The sequence below is a fragment of the Hyla sarda genome, chromosome 13, assembly GCF_029499605.1.
Source record: "Hyla sarda isolate aHylSar1 chromosome 13, aHylSar1.hap1, whole genome shotgun sequence".
In the NCBI taxonomy this organism is placed as follows: Eukaryota; Metazoa; Chordata; class Amphibia; order Anura; family Hylidae; genus Hyla; species Hyla sarda.
In genome coordinates, this window is record NC_079201.1 from 4,420,218 (window position 1) to 4,444,668 (window position 24,451).

Below are 24,451 nucleotides of genomic sequence, written 5' to 3' on the forward strand. Positions count from 1 at the left end.
TATGAGATAGATAGATATGAGATAGATAGATAGATATGAGATAGATAGATAGATATGAGATAGATAGATATGAGATAGATAGATATAAGATAGATATGAGATAGATATGAGATAGATAGATAGATATGAGATAGATAGATAGATGATAGATAGATATGAGATAGATAGATAGATATGAGATAGATAGAGAGGGCGCAGAGGTAGGACAGTCCTGTCGTTACTCCTGGTGGCAGGTGAGCAAACAATGAGGCGTAGCTGATGTTGACAACAAATAATTAGGATTCTGAGCTACAGATTGACAACAACCCTCCCTCCCCTGCTGCCCCTCACCCCCTCTGCTGCCCCTTAACCCTTTCCTCCCCTGCTGCCCCTCACCCCCCTCCCTCCTCCCTCCTCTGCTGCCCCTCAGCCCCTCTGCTGCCCCTCCCTCCTCTGCTGCCCCTCAGTCCCTTACCCCTCACTCCTCTGCTGCCCCTCACACCCTCCCTCCTCTGCCCCTCACCTCCTCCCTCCTCTGCTGCCCCTCCCTCCTCTGCTGCCCCTCAGTCCCTTACCCCTCACACCCTCCCTCCTCTGCTGCCCCTCTGTCCCTCCCTCCTCTGCTGCCCCTCAGCCCCTCCCTCCTCTGCTGCCCCTCAGCCCCTCCCTCCTCTGCTGCCCCTCACCCCCTCCCTCCTCTGCTGCCCCTCACCCTGTAAACCCTCACTCCTTTACTCTCTCGCCTCTCACCTGTTACCCCCTCACCCTCTTACCGTTCACCTCTTACCCCTCACCCCCTCCCCTGTCACCCCCACCCATATTTGTTCACCTGGAGCCAAACAAACCAACTGTTGTGAGGCGGGTGCCCCCTTCCCGAGGGATCCTCAGGATCTCCTCCCTCTGCAGTCCGGTCCTGATGAGTTCTGGATACAACCCAAAACTCCACCATCGGTCGCACCCATCTCCTGGCAGCCGATCCTGTGCGCAGCCCGTGTCACCATGAGGGATGTTATTCCCCGCTGGAGTCGCTTGGACGTTAATATGCAAAGTCCATAAAACTTTTAGCTTTTTTTTTTTTTCCCTCTCCCCCTCTACGTCGGTCCCTCCAGCCAAGCAGAAAGCGACGGGGGCAAGGAAGGGGTTAATCCATTAGCGAAGCATTATGCTGGGAATCTCATCAGCAGAAGAGGACAGGGAGAGCAGCTGCGATAATGTAACTGGGATCTACAGTGAGGACGCCGCACCATGTGGACTCCGCTGGTCCAAGATCGGTAAACTCCTGCTCTACACCTACGACCGGAGCTGTCCCCTAGACGACGTAAGTAGGGGCTCCGCTTCATCATGTCTAAGGTGGGGCTCCGGGTACAATGCTGGAGCGGGGGCCGCCACCGCCTTGGGAAACCCACTCCATGGGAGGTTATATGGGGGAGATTTTTGAGAAAATATTTTAATTTTTTGCAAAGAATAATTATTTATAAAATAATACGGGTGATTTCATGGAAAAAAAAGGGACTTATTCATTTATTTTCTTTATTGTATTTATTTATTGTATTCATTTATTGTCTTGTATTTATTTATTTTATTTTTTTAACTTTTTTAGCTTTCAGAGATTTTTCTTCAATATTCTTTGTGGGCTGGGAGAAGCAACGCTATGAGATGTATATACCGCTATATGTGTGTATGCGGTATATTATTCATCTTAGGGATGACCGAACATGTCAATTTGTTGTTGTTATTGTTAATAATAATATCAGCCGTAACGTTAAAACCCTGGAATGTGCATGATCATTGACCATTTGGTGGAAGCAGGAAAAATGAGCAAGCATAAGAGGGACTGTGAAAAGTTGGCTGACAGTGTCAGTGTATAATGAAGGGTAGGAGAATAAGAGGGGAATGTATTAGCCACCATACAATGCTAACCACTGGGATACACTGCAATGCTAACCACTGGGATACACTGCAATGCTAACCACTGAGATACACTGCAATGCTAACCACTGAGCCACCATACAATGCTAACCACTGAGATACACTGCAATGCTAACCACTGAGATACACTGCAATGCTAACCACTGAGCCACCATACAATGCTAACCACTGAGATACACTGCAATGCTAACCACTGAGATACACTGCAATGCTAACCACTGAGATACACTGCAATGCTAACCACTGAGCCACCATACAATGCTAACCACTGGGATACACTGCAATGCTAACCACTGAGCCACCATACAATGCTAACCACTGAGCCACCATACAATGCTAACCACTGAGCCACCATACAATGCTAACCACTGGGATACACTGCAATGCTAACCACTGAGCCACCATACAATGCTAACCACTGGGATACACTGCAATGCTAACCACTGAGCCACCATACAATGCTAACCACTGAGCCACCATACAATGCTAACCACTGAGCCACCATACAATGCTAACCACTGGGATACACTGCAATGCTAACCACTGAGCCACCATACAATGCTAACCACTGAGATACACTGCAATGCTAACCACTGAGATACACTGCAATGCTAACCACTGAGCCACCATACAATGCTAACCACTGGGATACACTGCAATGCTAACCACTGAGCCACTACACAATTCTAACCACTGAGATACACTGCAATGCTAACCACTGAGATACACTGCAATGCTAACCACTGAGCCACCATACAATGCTAACCACTGGGATACACTGCAATGCTAACCACTGAGCCACTACACAATTCTAACCACTGAGATACACTGCAATGCTAACCACTGAGATACACTGCAATGCTAACCACTGAGCCTCCATACAATGCTAACCACTGAGATACACTGCAATGCTAACCACTGAGCCACTACACAATTCTAACCACTGAGCCACCATACAATTCTAACCACTGAGATACACTGCAATGCTAACCACTGAGATACACTGCAATGCTAACCACTGAGCCACCATACAATGCTAACCACTGAGATACACTGCAATGCTAACCACTGAGCCACCATACAATGCTAACCACTGAGATACACTGCAATGCTAACCACTGAGCCACTACACAATTCTAACCACTGAGCCACCATACAAGGCTAACCACTGAGATACACTGCAATGCTAACCACTGAGCCACCATACAATGCTAACCACTGAGATACACTGCAATGCTAACCACTGAGCCACCATACAATGCTAACCACTGAGATACACTGCAATGCTAACCACTGAGCCACCATACAATGCTAACCACTGGGATACACTGCAATGCTAACCACTGAGCCACCATACAATGCTAACCACTGGGATACACTGCAATGCTAACCACTGAGCCACCATACAATGCTAACCACTGAGCCACCATACAATGCTAACCACTGAGCCACCATACAATGCTAACCACTGAGCCACCATACAATGCTAACCACTGGGATACACTGCAATGCTAACCACTGAGCCACCATACAATGCTAACCACTGAGCCACCATACAATGCTAACCACTGAGCCACCATACAATGCTAACCACTGAGCCACCATACAATGCTAACCACTGAGCCACCATACAATGCTAACCACTGGGATACACTGCAATGCTAACCACTGAGATACACTGCAATGCTAACCACTGAGCCACCATACAATGCTAACCACTGAGATACACTGCAATGCTAACCACTGAGCCACTACACAATTCTAACCACTGAGCCACCATACAATGCTAACCACTGAGATACACTGCAATGCTAACCACTGAGCCACCATACAATGCTAACCACTGGGATACACTGCGATGCTAACCACTGAGCCACCATACAATGCTAACCACTGAGATACACTGCAATGCTAACCACTGAGATACACTGCAATGCTAACCACTGAGATACACTGCAATGCTAACCACTGAGCCACCATACAATGCTAACCACTGAGCCACTACACAATTCTAACCACTGAGATACACTGCAATGCTAACCACTGAGCCACCATACAATGCTAACCACTGAGCCACCATACAATGCTAACCACTGAGATACACTGCAATGCTAACCACTGAGATACACTGCAATGCTAACCACTGAGCCACCATACAATGCTAACCACTGAGCCACCATACAATGCTAACCACTGAGATACACTGCAATGCTAACCACTGAGCCACCATACAATGCTAACCACTGAGCCACTACACAATTCTAACCACTGAGATACACTGCAATGCTAACCACTGAGCCACCATACAATGCTAACCACTGAGCCACCATACAATGCTAACCACTGAGATACACTGCAATGCTAACCACTGAGATACACTGCAATGCTAACCACTGAGCCACCATACAATGCTAACCACTGAGCCACCATACAATGCTAACCACTGAGATACACTGCAATGCTAACCACTGAGCCACCATACAATGCTAACCACTGAGCCACCATACAATGCTAACCACTGAGATACACTGCAATGCTAACCACTGAGCCACCATACAATGCTAACCACTGAGATACACTGCAATGCTAACCACTGAGCCACTACACAATTCTAACCACTGAGCCACCATACAAGGCTAACCACTGAGATACACTGCAATGCTAACCACTGAGCCACCATACAATGCTAACCACTGAGATACACTGCAATGCTAACCACTGAGCCACCATACAATGCTAACCACTGAGATACACTGCAATGCTAACCACTGAGCCACCATACAATGCTAACCACTGGGATACACTGCAATGCTAACCACTGAACCACCATACAATGCTAACCACTGAGCCACCATACAATGCTAACCACTGAGCCACCATACAATGCTAACCACTGGGATACACTGCAATGCTAACCACTGAGCCACCATACAATGCTAACCACTGAGCCACCATACAATGCTAACCACTGAGCCACCATACAATGCTAACCACTGGGATACACTGCAATGCTAACCACTGAGATACACTGCAATGCTAACCACTGAGCCACCATACAATGCTAACCACTGGGATACACTGCAATGCTAACCACTGAGCCACCATACAATGCTAACCACTGAGCCACCATACAATGCTAACCACTGGGATACACTGCAATGCTAACCACTGAGCCACTACACAATTCTAACCACTGAGCCACCATACAATGCTAACCACTGAGATACACTGCAATGCTAACCACTGAGCCACCATACAATGCTAACCACTGAGATACACTGCAATGCTAACCACTGAGATACACTGCAATGCTAACCACTGAGCCACCATACAATGCTAACCACTGAGATACACTGCAATGCTAACCACTGAGATACACTGCAATGCTAACCACTGAGATACACTGCAATGCTAACCACTGAGCCACCATACAATGCTAACCACTGGGATACACTGCAATGCTAACCACTGAGCCACCATACAATGCTAACCACTGAGCCACCATACAATGCTAACCACTGAGCCACCATACAATGCTAACCACTGAGATACACTGCAATGCTAACCACTGAGCCACCATACAATGCTAACCACTGAGCCACCATACAATGCTAACCACTGAGATACACTGCAATGCTAACCACTGAGCCACCATACAATGCTAACCACTGAGCCACTACACAATTCTAACCACTGAGATACACTGCAATGCTAACCACTGAGCCACCATACAATGCTAACCACTGAGCCACCATACAATGCTAACCACTGAGATACACTGCAATGCTAACCACTGAGATACACTGCAATGCTAACCACTGAGCCACCATACAATGCTAACCACTGAGCCACCATACAATGCTAACCACTGAGATACACTGCAATGCTAACCACTGAGCCACCATACAATGCTAACCACTGAGCCACCATACAATGCTAACCACTGAGATACACTGCAATGCTAACCACTGAGCCACCATACAATGCTAACCACTGAGATACACTGCAATGCTAACCACTGAGCCACTACACAATTCTAACCACTGAGCCACCATACAAGGCTAACCACTGAGATACACTGCAATGCTAACCACTGAGCCACCATACAATGCTAACCACTGAGATACACTGCAATGCTAACCACTGAGCCACCATACAATGCTAACCACTGAGATACACTGCAATGCTAACCACTGAGCCACCATACAATGCTAACCACTGGGATACACTGCAATGCTAACCACTGAACCTCCATACAATGCTAACCACTGAGCCACCATACAATGCTAACCACTGAGCCACCATACAATGCTAACCACTGGGATACACTGCAATGCTAACCACTGAGCCACCATACAATGCTAACCACTGAGCCACCATACAATGCTAACCACTGAGCCACCATACAATGCTAACCACTGGGATACACTGCAATGCTAACCACTGAGATACACTGCAATGCTAACCACTGAGCCACCATACAATGCTAACCACTGGGATACACTGCAATGCTAACCACTGAGCCACCATACAATGCTAACCACTGAGCCACCATACAATGCTAACCACTGGGATACACTGCAATGCTAACCACTGAGCCACTACACAATTCTAACCACTGAGCCACCATACAATGCTAACCACTGAGATACACTGCAATGCTAACCACTGAGCCACCATACAATGCTAACCACTGGGATACACTGCAATGCTAACCACTGAGCCACCATACAATGCTAACCACTGAGATACACTGCAATGCTAACCACTGAGATACACTGCAATGCTAACCACTGGGATACACTGCAATGCTAACCACTGAGCCACTACACAATTCTAACCACTGAGATACACTTCAATGCTAACCACTGAGATACACTGCAATGCTAACCACTGAGCCACCATACAATGCTAACCACTGAGCCACCATACAATGCTAACCACTGAGATACACTGCAATGCTAACCACTGAGATACACTGCAATGCTAACCACTGAGCCACTACACAATTCTAACCACTGAGCCACCATACAATTCTAACCACTGAGATACACTGCAATGCTAACCACTGAGATACACTGCAATGCTAACCACTGAGCCACCAAACAATGCTAACCACTGAGCCACCATACAATGCTAACCACTGAGATACACTGCAATGCTAACCACTGAGATACACTGCAATGCTAACCACTGAGCCACTACACAATTCTAACCACTGAGCCACCATACAATGCTAACCACTGAGATACACTGCAATGCTAACCACTGAGCCACCATACAATTCTAACCACTGAGATACACTGCAATGCTAACCACTGAGATACACTGCAATGCTAACCACTGAGATACACTGCAATGCTAACCACTGAGCCACCATACAATGCTAACCACTGAGATACACTGCAATGCTAACCACTGAGCCACTACACAATTCTAACCACTGAGCCACCATACAATGCTAACCACTGAGATACACTGCAATGCTAACCACTGAGCCACTACACAATACTAACCACTGAGCCACCATACAAGGCTAACCACTGAGATACACTGCAATGCTAACCACTGAGCCACCATACAATGCTAACCACTGAGATACACTGCAATGCTAACCACTGAGCCACTACACAATTCTAACCACTGAGCCACCATACAATGCTAACCACTGAGATACACTGCAATGCTAACCACTGAGCCACCATACAATGCTAACCACTGAGATGCACTGCAATGCTAACCACTGAGCCACTACACAATACTAACCACTGAGCCACCATACAAGGCTAACCACTGAGATACACTGCAATGCTAACCACTGAGCCACCATACAATGCTAACCACTGAGATACACTGCAATGCTAACCACTGAGCCACCATACAATGCTAACCACTGAGATACACTGCAATGCTAACCACTGAGCCACTACACAATTCTAACCACTGATCCACCATACAATGCTAACACCACTGATCCACCATACAATGCTAACACCACTGATCCACCATACAATGCTAACACCACTGAGCCACCATACAATGCTAACACCACTGACATACAATGCTAACCACTGAACCACTGTGTTAGATTTGTATTTCCTTTTGGTAAACCAATGTGTCAATGTCCCTTGGTTCCTTGCAAATGTCTACTGTTTCGTGTAGTGCAGGGAGCCGACCCCATTCCGGGTTCACACTGGTGTCATACAGTAAGTACCGACCCAACCACAAGTCTGACTGACAGCTGCCAAGTCAGTGATGAGAGCGGCGGTCAGGAGACTAGTGTGAACCCGGCCTAATGTGATCAATACTGCACATCCTATACATCTAATGGTGAGCGGATGAGAACACGGGGGATCCCTCCCGTCAGATCAATAATCACAGTGAGTCAGTAAGGAAATGTTCCCTCAGCATCAGGTTCACGGGCAACACACACAGGGCTATATTATACCCGGAGTATCACTGCTGAGATAGGATCATGGTAGGCTTAGATACACTCGCATAGGAGACAGTATCACACATGGTAGGCTTAGATACACTTGCATAGGAGACAGTATCACACAGGGTAGGCTTAGATACACTTGCCTAGGAGATAGTATCACACATGGTAGGCTTAGATACACATGCTATAGACCAGTCAAGGTAATATGATCATATCACACAGTGCACTATATACCAGATCATATCACACAGTGCACTATACCAGATCATATCACACAGTGCACTATACCAGATCATATCACACAGTGCACTATACCAGATCATATCACACAGTGCACTATATACCAGATCATATCACACAGTGCACTATACCAGATCATATCACACAGTGCACTATACCAGAACATATCACACAGTGCACTATATACCAGATCATATCACACAGTGCACTGTACCAGATCATATCACACAGTGCACTGTACCAGATCATATCACACAGTGCACTATACCAGATCATATCACACAGTGCACTATATACCAGATCATATCACACAGTGCACTATATACCAGATCATATCACACAGTGCACTATACCAGATCATATCACACAGTGCACTATATACCAGATCATATCACACAGTGCACTATACCAGATCATATCACACAGTGCACTATACCAGAACATATCACACAGTGCACTATACCAGATCATATCACACAGTGCACTATACCAGATCATATCACACAGTGCACTATACCAGATCATATCACACAGTGCACTATATACCAGATCATATCACACAGTGCACTATACCAGAACATATCACACAGTGCACTATATACCAGATCATATCACACAGTGCACTATACCAGATCATATCACACAGTGCACTATACCAGATCATATCACACAGTGCACTATACCAGATCATATCACACAGTGCACTATACCAGATCATATCCCACAGTGCACTATACCAGATCATATCACACAGTGCGCTATATACCAGATCATATCACACAGTGCACTATACCAGATCATATCACACAGTGCACTATACCAGATCATATCACACAGTGCACTATATACCAGATCATATCACACAGTGCACTATACCAGATCATATAACACAGTGCACTATACCAGATCATATCACACAGTGCACTATATACCAGATCATATCACACAGTGCACTATACCAGATCATATCACACAGTGCACTATACCAGATCATATCACACAGTGCACTATATACCAGATCATATCACACAGTGCACTATACCAGAACATATCACACAGTGCACTATACCAGAACATATCACACAGTGCACTATATACCAGATCATATCACACAGTGCACTATACCAGAACATATCACACAGTGCACTATACCAGAACATATCACACAGTGCACTATACCAGAACATATCACACAGTGCACTATATACCAGATCATATCACACAGTGCACTATACCAGATCATATCACACAGTGCACTATATACCAGATCATATCACACAGTGCACTATATACCAGATCATATCACACAGTGCACTATACCAGATCATATCACACAGTGCACTATATACCAGAACATATCACACAGTGCACTATACCAGATCATATCACACAGTGCACTATACCAGAACATATCACACAGTGCACTATACAAGAACATATCACACAGTGCACTATACCAGAACATATCACACAGTGCACTATACCAGAACATATCACACAGTGCACTATACCATATCATATCACACAGTGCACTATACCAGATCATATCACACAGTGCACTATACCAGATCATATCACACAGTGCACTATATACCAGATCATATCACACAGTGCACTATACCAGATCATATCACACAGTGCACTATATACCAGATCATATCACACAGTGCACTATTCCAGATCATATCACACAGTGCACTATACCAGATCATATCACACAGTGCACTATATACCAGATCATATCACACAGTGCACTATTCCAGATCATATCACACAGTGCACTATATACCAGATCATATCACACAGTGCACTATACCAGATCATATCACACAGTGCACTATATACCAGAACATATCACACAGTGCACTATACCAGATCATATCACACAGTGCACTATACCAGAACATATCACACAGTGCACTATACAAGAACATATCACACAGTGCACTATACCAGAACATATCACACAGTGCACTATACCAGATCATATCACACAGTGCACTATACCAGATCATATAACACAGTGCACTATACCAGATCATATCACACAGTGCACTATACCAGATCATATCACACAGTGCACTATACCAGATCATATCACACAGTGCACTATATACCAGATCATATCACACAGTGCACTATACCAGAACATATCACACAGTGCACTATACCAGAACATATCACACAGTGCACTATATACCAGATCATATCACACAGTGCACTATACCAGAACATATCACACAGTGCACTATACCAGAACATATCACACAGTGCACTATACCAGAACATATCACACAGTGCACTATATACCAGATCATATCACACAGTGCACTATACCAGATCATATCACACAGTGCACTATATACCAGATCATATCACACAGTGCACTATACCAGATCATATCACACAGTGCACTATACCAGATCATATCACACAGTGCACTATATACCAGAACATATCACACAGTGCACTATATACCAGATCATATCACACAGTGCACTATACCAGAACATATCACACAGTGCACTATACAAGAACATATCACACAGTGCACTATACCAGAACATATCACACAGTGCACTATACCAGATCATATCACACAGTGCACTATATACCAGAACATATCACACAGTGCACTATATACCAGATCATATCACACAGTGCACTATACCAGAACATATCACACAGTGCACTATATACCAGATCATATCACACAGTGCACTATACCAGATCATATCACACAGTGCACTATATAACAGATCATATCACACAGTGCACTATACCAGATCATATCACACAGTGCACTATATACCAGATCATATCACACAGTGCACTATACCAGATCATATCACACAGTGCACTATACCAGAACATATCACACAGTGCACTATACCAGATCATATCACACAGTGCACTATACCAGATCATATCACACAATGCACTATACCAGATCATATCACACCGTGCACTATATACCAGATCATATCACACAGTGCACTGTACCAGATCATATAACACAGTGCACTGTACCAGATCATATCACACAGTGCACTATACCAGATCATATCACACAGTGCACTATACCAGATCATATCACACAGTGCACTATATACCAGATCATATCACACAGTACCAGATCATGTCACACAGTGCACTATACCAGATCATATCACACAGTGCACTATACCAGAACATATCACACAGTGCACTATACCAGATCATATCACACAGTGCACTATACCAGAACATATCACACAGTGCACTATATACCAGATCATATCACACAGTGCACTATACCAGATCATATCACACAGTGCACTATATACCAAATCATATCACACAGTGCACTGTACCAGATCATATCACACAGTGCACTGTACCAGATCATATCACACAGTGCACTATACCAGATCATATCACACAGTGCACTATATACCAGATCATATCACACAGTACCAGATCATGTCACACAGTGCACTATATACAAGATCATATCACACAGTGCACTATACCAGATCATATCACACAGTGCACTATATACCAGATCATATCACACAGTACCAGATCATGTCACACAGTGCACTATATACAAGATCATATCACACAGTGCACTATACCAGATAATATCACACAGTGCACTATATACCAGATCATATCACACAGTACCAGATCAGGTCACAGAGTGCACTATACCAGATCATATCACACAGTGCACTATACCAGAACATATCACACAGTGCACTATACCAGATCATATCACACAGTGCACTATACCAGAACATATCACACAGTGCACTATATACCAGATCATATCACACAGTGCACTATATACCAGATCATGTCACACAGTGCACTATACCAGATCATATCACACAGTGCACTATACCAGAACACATCACACAGTGCACTATATACCAGATCATATCACACAGTACCAGATCATGTCACACAGTGCACTATACCAGATCATATCACACAGTGCACTATACCAGAACATATCACACAGTGCACTATATACCAGATCATATCACACAGTACCAGATCATGTCACACAGTGCACTATACCAGATCATATCACACAGTGCACTATACCAGATGATATCACACAGTGCACTATACCAGATCATATCACACAGTGCACGATATACCAGATCATATCACACAGTGCACTATATACCAGATCATATCACACAGTGCACTATACCAGAACATATCACACAGTGCACTATACCAGATCATATCACACAGTGCACTATACCAGATCATATCACACAGTGCACTATACCAGAACATATCACACAGTGCACTATATACGAGATCATATCACACAGTGCACTATATACCAGAACATATCACACAGTGCACTATACCAGATCATATCATACACTGCATTATACCAGATCATATCACACAGTGCACTATACCAGATCATATCACACAGTGCACTATACCAGATGATATCACACAGTGCACTATACCAGATCATATCACACAGTGCACTATATACCAGATCATATCACACAGTGCACTATACCAGATCATATCACACAGTGCAATATACCAGATCATATCACACAGTACCAGATCATGTCACACAGTGCACTATACCAGATCATATCACACAGTGCACTATACCAGAACATATCACACAGTGCACTATACCAGATCATATCACACAGTACCAGATCATGTCACACAGTGCACTATACCAGATCATATCACACAGTGCACTATACCAGAACATATCACACAGTGCACTATATACCAGATCATATCACACAGTGCACTATACCAGAACATATCACACAGTGCACTATACCAGAACATGTCACACAGTGCACTATACCAGATCATATCACACAGTGCACTATACCAGATCATATCACACAGTGCACTATACCAGATCATATCACACAGTGCACTATACCAGATCATATCACACAGTGCACTATATATCAGATCATATCACACAGTGCACTATACCAGAACATATCACACAGTGCACTATATACCAGAACATATCACACAGTGCACTATATACCAGATCATATCACACAGTGCACTATATACCAGATCATATCACACAGTGCACTATATACCAGATCATATCACACAGTGCACTATATACCAGATCATATCACACAGTGCACTATATACCAGATCATATCACACAGTGCACTATATACCAGATCATATCACACAGTGCACTATACCAGATCATATCACACAGTGCACTATATACCAGATCATATCACACAGTGCACTATACCAGATCATATCACACAGTGCACTATACCAGATCATATCACACAGTGCACTATACCAGATCCTATCACACAGTGCACTATACCAGATCATATCACACAGTGCACTATACCAGATCATATCACACAGTGCACTATACCAGATCATATCACACAGTGCACTATACCAGATCATATCACACAGTGCACTATACCAGAACATATCACACAGTGCACTATACCAGAACATATCACACAGTGCACTATATACCAGATCATATCACACAGTGCACTATATACCAGATCATATCACACAGTGCACTATATACCAGATCATATCACACAGTGCACTATACCAAAACATATCACACAGTGCACTATATACCAGATCATATCACACAGTGCACTATATACCAGATCATATCACACAGTGCACTATACCAGAACATATCACACAGTGCACTATACCAGATCATATCACACAGTGCACTATACCAGATCATATCACACAGTGCACTATACCAGATCATATCACACAGTGCACTATACCAGAACATATCACACAGTGCACTATACCAGATCATATCCCACAGTGCCCCACACGGGAGTATATCCCACAGTGCCCCATACGGGAGTATATCCCACAGTGCCCCACACTGGAGCACATGCCGCAGTGCCCCACACTGGAGCACATGCCGCAGTGCCCCACACTGGAGCACATGCCGTAGTGCCCCACACTGGAGCACATGCCGCAGTGCCCCACACTGGAGCACATGCCGCAGTGCCCCACACTGGAGCACATCCCACAGTGCCCCACACTGGAGCATATCCCACAGTGCCCCACACTGGAGCATATCCCACAGTGCCCCACACTGGAGCATATCCCACAGTGCCCCACACTGGAGCATATCCCACAGTGCCCCACACTGGAGCATATCCCACCGTGCCCCACACTGGAGCATATCCCACCGTGCCCCACACTGGAGCATATCCCACAGTGCCCCACACTGGAGCATATCCCACAGTGCCCCACACTGGAGCATATCCCACAGTGCCCCACACAGGAGCACATGCCGTAGTGTACCACACAGGAGCATATTCTGGACATATATTAAGCCAGTAAAGACATATGGGGTCCAGCAGTCTGAAAACATGCACAGAAGCAGGGGTGAGTGCAGCTTTGGTGGGGACTGGAGTAAACTATCTACTCTGCTACCAAGTCACATAATCGAAGACTACAATGAATGTAATTTTTAAGGCTTTGCCTTCACAGACTGACCCTGGTTATAGAGACAGTGGGGAGTTGTGTATAAGAGAGATGAGCGGCATCACTCTGTGTCATAGAGCTGGTATTATTAGACGTGGCCTGGTGCTGCTCTCAGGTCACACTGTCTCCACCCCAGATCACTGTCTCTCGTAATACATCATCCACAATTCTCGCATTCACTAATTGGATTCTTTCATATGAGGAAATGAGCCTGATAAGCTTAAAAGCCATTGATACAGCCTCAAGTGCTAGGTCTGTGCCAGCTGGGCACTTCCCAAAACATCTCACACCAGTATTCAGACGGAAGAGCCAGATATCCAGTCTGTATATAACCTGAATGAATCAGCAATAAAGTTATTTATCCAACGTCATAGACTCTAATGGGGAAAATCAGAAAGGACCAAAATCTAATCAGAAGTATAGAAGGCGAACACCATGGGACACGTCATCATATCAAGAATAGCCTATCAATAAGCGAGGAACCAGTGATATCACCAGACACTTCATATACATGAGAATACAGCCTATCAATATATAGGAACCAGTGATATCACCAGACACTACATATATATGAGAATACAACCTATCAATATACCAGGAACCAGTGATATCACCAGACACTTCATATACATGAGAATACAGCCTATCAATATACCAGGAACCAGTGATATCACCAGACACTTCATATACATGAGAATACAGCCTATCAATATACCAGGAACCAGTGATATCACCAGACACTTCATATACATGAGAATACAACCTATCAATATACCAGGAACCAGTGATATCACCAGACACTTCATATACATGAGAATACAGCCTATCAATATACCAGGAACCAGTGATATCACCAGACACTTCATATACATGAGAATACAATCTATCAATATACCAGGAACCAGTCATATCACCAGACACTTCATATACATGAGAATACAGCCTATCAATATACCAGGAACCAGTGATATCACCAGACACTTCATATACATGAGAATACAGCCTATCAATATATAGGAACCAGTGATATCACCAGACACTTCATATACATGAGAATACAGCCTATCAATATACCAGGAACCAGTGATATCACCAGACACTTCATATACATGAGAATACAGCCTATCAATATACCAGGAACCAGTGATATCACCAGACACTACATATACATGAGAATACAACCTATCAATATACCAGGAACCAGTGATATCACCAGACACTTCATATACATGAGAATACAACCGATCAATATATAGGAACCAGTGATATCACCAGACACTTCATATACATGAGAATACAACCTATCAATATACCAGGAACCAGTGATATCACCAGACACTACATATACATGAGAATACAACCTATCAATATACCAGGAACCAGTGATATCACCAGACATTACATATACATGAGATTACAACTTATCAATACACCAGGGACCAGTGATATCACCAGACACTACATATACATGAGAATACAGCCTATCAATATATAGGAACCAGTGATATCACCAGACACTACATATACATGAGAATACAGCCTATCAATATATAGGAACCAGTGATATCACCAGACACTTCATATACATGAGAATACAGCCTATCAATATACCAGGGACCAGTGATATCACCAGACACTACATATACATGAGAATACAGCCTATCAATATATAGGAACCAGTGATATCACCAGACACTACATATACATGAGAATACAGCCTATCAATACACCAGGAACCAGTGATATCACCAGACACTTCATATACATGAGAATACAGCCTATCAATATATAGGAACCAGTGATATCACCAGACACTACATATACATGAGAATACAACCTATCAATATACCAGGAAACAGTGATATCACCAGACACTTCATATACATGAGAATACAGCCTATCAATATACCAGGAACCAGTGATATCACCAGACATTACATATACATGAGAATACAGCCTATCAATATACCAGGAACCAGTGATATCACCAGACACTACATATACATGAGAATACAACCTATCAATATACCAGGAACCAGTGATATCACCAGACACTTCATATACATGAGAATACAACCTATCAATATACCAGGAACCAGTGATATCACCAGACACTACATATACATGATAATACAGCCTATCAATATACCAGGAACCAGTGATATCACCAGACACTTCATATACATGAGAATACAGCCTATCAATATATAGGAACCAGCGATATCACCAAACACTTCATATACATGAGAATACAGCCTATCAATATACCAGGAACCAGTGATATCACCAGACACTTCATATACATGAGAATACAACCTATCAATATACCAGGAACCAGTGATATCACCAGACACTTCATATACATGAGAATACAGTCTATCAATATACCAGGAACCAGTGATATCACCAGACACTTCATATACATGAGAATACAACCAATCAATATATAGGAACCAGTGATATCACCAGACACTACATATACATGAGAATACAACCTATCAATATACCAGGAAACAGTGATATCACCAGACACTACATATACATGAGAATACAGTCTATCAATATACCAGGAACCAGTGATATCACCAGACACTACATATACATGAGAATACAGCCTATCAATACACCAGGAACCAGTGATATCACCACACACCTCATATACATGAGAATACAACCTATCAATATACCAGGAACCAGTGATATCACCAGACACTTCATATACATGAGAATACAACCTATCAATATATAGGAACCAGCGATATCACCAGACACTTCATATACATGAGAATACAGCCTATCAATATACCAGGAACCAGTGATATCACCAGACACTTCATATACATGAGAATACAGCCTATCAATACACCAGGAACCAGTGATATCACCACACACCTCATATACATGAGAATACAACCTATCAATATACCAGGAACCAGTGATATCACCAGACACTTCATATACATGAGAATACAACCTATCAATATATAGGAACCAGCGATATCACCAGACACTTCATATACATGAGAATACAGCCTATCAATATACCAGGAACCAGTGATATCACCAGACACTTCATATACATGAGAATACAGCCTATCAATATACCAGGAACCAGTGATATCACCAGACACTTCATATACACGAGAATACAACCTATCAATATACCAGGAACCAGTGATATCACCAGACACTACATATACATGAGAATACAGCCCATCAATATACGAGGAACCAGTGATATCACCAGACACTTCATATACACGAGAATACAACCTATCAATATACCAGGAACCAGTGATATCACCAGACACTACATATACATGAGAATACAGCCTATCAATATACCAGGAACCAGTGATATCACCAGACACTACATATACATGAGAATACAACCTATCAATATATAGGAACCAGTGATATCACCAGACACTACATATACATGAGAATACAATCTATCAATATACTAGGAACCAGTGATATCACCAGACACTTAATATACATGAGAATACAGCCTATCAATATACCAGGAACCAGTGATATCACCAGACACTTCATATACATGAGAATACAGCCTATCAATATACCAGGAACCAGTGATATCACCTGACACTTCATATACATGAGAATACAACCTATCAATATACCAGGAACCAGTGATATCACCTGACACTACATATACATGAGAATACAACCTATCAATATACCAGGAACCAGTGATATCACCAGACACTACATATACATGAGAAAACAGCGTATCAATATACCAGGAACCAGTGATATCACCAGACACTACATATACATGAGAATACAGCCTATCAATATACCAGGAACTAGTGATATCACCAGACACTACATATACATGAGAATACAACCTATCAATATATAGGAACCAGTGATATCACCAGACACTTCATATACATGAGAATACAACTGTTACGCCTAGCGCTCCGGGTCCCCGCTCCTCCCCGGAGCGCTCACGGCGTCTCTCTCCCCGCAGCGCCCCGGTCGGTCCCGCTGACCGGGAGCGCTGCACTGTCATGGCCGTCGGGGATGCGATTCGCACAGCGGGACGCGCCCGCTCGCGAATCGCATCCCAGGTCACTTACCCGTCCCGGTCCCCTGCTGTCATGTGCTGGCGCGCGCGGTTCCGCTCTCTAGGGCGCGCGCGCGCCAGCTCTCTGAGACTTAAAGGGCCAGTGCACCAATGATTGGTGCCTAGCCCAATTAGCTTAATTGGCTCCCACCTGCTCCCAGACTATATCTGATCACTGCCCCTGCACTCCCCTGCCGGATCTTGTTGCCTTGTGCCAGTGAAAGCGTTTAGTGTGTCCAAAGCCTGTGTTACCTGAACCCTTGCTATCCATCTTGACTACGAACCTTGCCGCCTGCCCCCGACCTTCTGCTACGTCTGACCTTGCCTCTGCCTAGTCCTTCTGTCCCACACCTTCTCAGCAGTCAGCGAGGTAGAGCCGTTGCTAGTGGATACGACCTGGTTGCTACTGCCGCAGCAAGACCATCCCGCTTTGCGGCGGGCTCTGGTGAACACCAGTAGCCTCTTAGAACCGGTCCACTAGCACGGTCCACGCCAATCCCTCGCTGACACAGAGGATCCACTACCTGGAAGCCGAATCGTGACAGTAGATCCGGCCATGGATCCCGCTGAGGTGCCGCTGCCAAGTCTCGCTGACCTTCCCACGGTGGTCGCTCAGCAATCGCAGCAGATTGCCCAACAAGGACAGCAGCTGTCGCAGTTGACCGCCATGTTACAGCAACTTCTGCCTCTGCTACAGCAGCAACCATCTCCTCCGCCAGCTCCTGCACCTCCTCCGCAGCGAGTGGCCGCTCCTAGCCTCCGCTTGTCCCTGCCGGACAAATTTGATGGGGACTCTAAACTCTGCCGTGGATTTTTGTCTCAGTGTTCCCTGCATATGGAGATGTTGTCGGACTTGTTTCCTACAGAACGGTCTAAGGTGGCGTTCGTGGTAAGCCTTCTTTCAGGAAAGGCCTTGTCTTGGGCCACACCGCTCTGGGACCGCAATGATCCTGCCACAGCCACAGTCCAGTCCTTCTTCGCTGAAGTCCGGAGTGTCTTCGAGGAGCCAGCCCGAGCTTCTTCTGCCGAGACTGCCCTGTTGAACCTGGTCCAGGGTAATTCTTCAGTGGGCGAGTACGCCATCCAATTTCGTACTCTTGCTTCCGAGTTATCATGGAATAACGAGGCTCTCTGCGCGACCTTTAAAAAAGGCCTATCCAGTCGCATCAAGGATGTGCTGGCCGCACGAGAGATTCCTGCCAACCTACAAGAACTCATCCATTTGGCTACCCGCATTGACATGCGTTTTTCTGAGCGACACCAAGAGCTCCGCCAGGAAAAAGACTTAGATCTCTGGGCACCTCTCCCACAGTATCCGTTGCAATCTACGCCTGGGCCTCCCGCCGAGGAGGCCATGCAAGTGGATCGGTCTCGCCTGACCCAGGAAGAGAGGAATCGCCGTAGGGAAGAAAATCTTTGTCTGTACTGTGCCAGTACCGAGCATTTCTTGGTGGATTGCCCTATCCGTCCTCCACGTCTGGGAAACGCACGCACGCACCCAGCTCACGTGGGTGTGGCGTCTCTTGGTTCTAAGTCTGCTTCTCCACGTCTCACGGTGCCCGTGCGGATTTCTCCTTCAGCCAACTCCTCCCTCTCAGCCGTGGCCTGCTTGGACTCTGGTGCCTCTGGGAATTTTATTTTGGAGTCGTTTGTGAATAAATTCAGCATCCCGGTGACCCGTCTCGTCAAGCCGCTCTACATTTCCGCGGTCAATGGAGTCAGACTGGATTGCACCGTGCGTTACCGCACAGAACCCCTCCTGATGTCTATTGGACCCCACCACGAAAGGATTGAGTTATTCGTCCTTCCCAACTGTACCTCTGAGGTCCTCCTCGGTCTGCCATGGCTCCGGCTTCATTCTCCCACCCTTGATTGGACCACCGGGGAGATCAAGAACTGGGACTCTGCCTGCCATAGGAAGTGCCTCTCCCCCCCTCCCAGTCCCGTCAGGCAAGCCTCAGTGCCTCCTCATGGCCCCCGTCCTGGTGTCACACTGCCCCGTGCCAGGCTTCGCCCTCTGCCCTCCCTCCCCATTCCCACTCCTGCTGTGCTGCCTGCCGTTGAGGAAACCCTCCATTCTTTCCCGGTGTCCTCATCCCAGGGGAGGCAGTTACCGGACAAATAAAAGGGGAGACCTAAGGGGGGGGGTACTGTTACGCCTAGCGCTCCGGGTCCCCGCTCCTCCCCGGAGCGCTCACGGCGTCTCTCTCCCCGCAGCCCCCCGGTCGGTCCCGCTGACCGGGAGCGCTGCACTGTCATGGCCGTCGGGGATGCGATTCGCACAGCGGGACGCGCCCGCTCGCGAATCGCATCCCAGGTCACTTACCCGTCCGGTCCCCTGCTGTCATGTGCTGGCGCGCGCGGCTCCGCTCTCTAGGGCGCGCGCGCGCCAGCTCTCTGAGACTTAAAGGGCCAGTGCACCAATGATTGGTGCCTGGCCCAATTAGCTTAATTGGCTCCCAGACTATATCTGATCACTGCCCCTGCACTCCCCTGCCGGATCTTGTTGCCTTGTGCCAGTGAAAGCGTTTAGTGTGTCCAAAGCCTGTGTTACCTGAACCCTTGCTATCCATCTTGACTACGAACCTTGCCGCCTGCCCCCGACCTTCTGCTACGTCTGACCTTGCCTCTGCCTAGTCCTTCTGTCCCACACCTTCTCAGCAGTCAGCGAGGTAGAGCCGTTGCTAGTGGATACGACCTGGTTGCTACTGCCGCAGCAAGACCATCCCGCTTTGCGGCGGGCTCTGGTGAACACCAGTAGCCTCTTAGAACCGGTCCACTAGCACGGTCCACGCCAATCCCTCGCTGACACAGAGGATCCACTACCTGGAAGCCGAATCGTGACAACAACCTATCAATATACCAGAAACCAGTGATATCACCAGACACTTCATATACATGAGAATACAGCCTATCAATATACCAGGAACCAGTGATATCACCAGACACTTCATATACATGAGAATACAGCCTATCAATATACCAGGAACCAGTGATATCACCAGACACTTCATATACATGAGAATACATCCTATCAATATACCAGGAACCAGTGATATCACCAGACACTACATATACATGAGAATACAGCCTATCAATACACCAGGAACCAGTGATATCACCAGACACTTCATATACATGAGAATACAACCTATCAATATACCATGAACCAGTGATATCACCAGACACTACATATACATGAGAATACAGCCTATCAATATACCAGGAACCAGTGATATCACCAGACACTTCATATACATGAGAATACAGCCTATCAATATACCAGGAACCAGTGATATCACCAGACACTACATATACATGAGAATACATCCTATCAATATACCAGGAACCAGTGATATCACCAGACACTACATATACATGAGAATACAGCCTATCAATATATAGGAACCAGTGATATCACCAGACACTACATATACATGAGAATACAGCCTATCAATATACCAGGAACCAGTGATATCACCAGACACTACATATACATGAGAATACAGCCTATCAATATACCAGGAACCAATGATATCACCAGACACTACATATACATGAGAATACAACCTATCAATATACCAGGAACCAGTGATATCACCAGACACTACATATACATGAGAATACAACCTATCAATATATCAGGAACCAGTGATATCACCAGACACTTCATATACATGAGAATACATCCTATCAATATACCAGGAACCAGTGATATCACCAGACACTACATATACATGAGAATACAGCCTATCAATACACCAGGAACCAGTGATATCACCAGACACTTCATATACATGAGAATACAACCTATCAATATACCATGAACCAGTGATATCACCAGACACTACATATACATGAGAATACAGCCTATCAATATACCAGGAACCAGTGATATCACCAGACACTTCATATACATGAGAATACAGCCTATCAATATACCAGGAACCAGTGATATCACCAGACACTACATATACATGAGAATACATCCTATCAATATACCAGGAACCAGTGATATCACCAGACACTACATATACATGAGAATACAGCCTATCAATATATAGGAACCAGTGATATCACCAGACACTACATATACATGAGAATACAGCCTATCAATATACCAGGAACCAGTGATATCACCAGACACTACATATACATGAGAATACAGCCTATCAATATACCAGGAACCAATGATATCACCAGACACTACATATACATGAGAATACAACCTATCAATATACCAGGAACCAGTGATATCACCAGACACTACATATACATGAGAATACAACCTATCAATATATCAGGAACCAGTGATATCACCAGACACTTCACATACATGAGAATACAGCCTATCAATATACCAGGAACCAGTGATATCACCAGACATTACATATACATGAGAATACAATCTATCAATATACCAGGAACCAGTGATATCACCAGACATTACATATACATGAGAATACAGCCTATCAATATATAGGAACCAGTGATATCACCAGACACTACATATACATGAGAATACAACCTATCAATATACCAGGAACCAGTGATATCACCAGACACTTCATATACATGAGAATACAGCCTATCAATATATAGGAACCAGTGATATCACCAGACACTACATATACATGAGAATACAACCTATCAATATACCAGGAACCAGTGATATCACCAGACACTACATATACATGAGAATACAACCTATCAATATACCAGGAACCAGTGATATCACCAGACACTTCATATCCATGAGAATACAACCTATCAATATACCAGGAAACAGTGATATCACCAGACACTTCATATACATGAGAATACAACCTATCAATATACCAGGAACCAGTGATATCACCAGACACTACATATACATGAGAATACAGGCTATCAATACACCAGGAACCAGTGATATCACCAGACACTTCATATACATGAGAATACAACCTATCAATATACCAGGAAACAGTGATATCACCAGACACTTCATATACATGAGAATACAACCTATCAATATACCAGGAACCAGTGATATCACCAGACACTTCATATACATGAGAATACAGCCTATCAATATATAGGAACCAGTGATATCACCAGACACTTCATATACATGAGAATACAGCCTATCAATATACCAGGAAACAGTGATATCACCAGACACTACATATACATGAGAATACAACCTATCAATATACCAGGAACCAGTGATATCACCAGACACTTCATATACATGAGACTACAACCTATCAATATATAGG

General features: G+C 44.6%; 1 protein-coding gene across 1 annotated transcript in view; it reads left to right on the forward strand.

Annotated features, from left to right (window-relative positions):
* Nucleotides 1-914: 914 nt before the first annotated feature.
* The window catches only part of PIRT (phosphoinositide interacting regulator of transient receptor potential channels), a 33,738-nt gene continuing 10,201 nt past the window's right edge, over nucleotides 915-24,451 (forward strand). Inside the window, exon 1 of the mRNA XM_056549512.1 lies at nucleotides 915-1,297. Within this exon, the coding sequence (XP_056405487.1) occupies nucleotides 1,142-1,297 (156 nt within the window). The 5' untranslated portion in view covers nucleotides 915-1,141. The remainder of the gene's footprint in view (nucleotides 1,298-24,451) is intronic.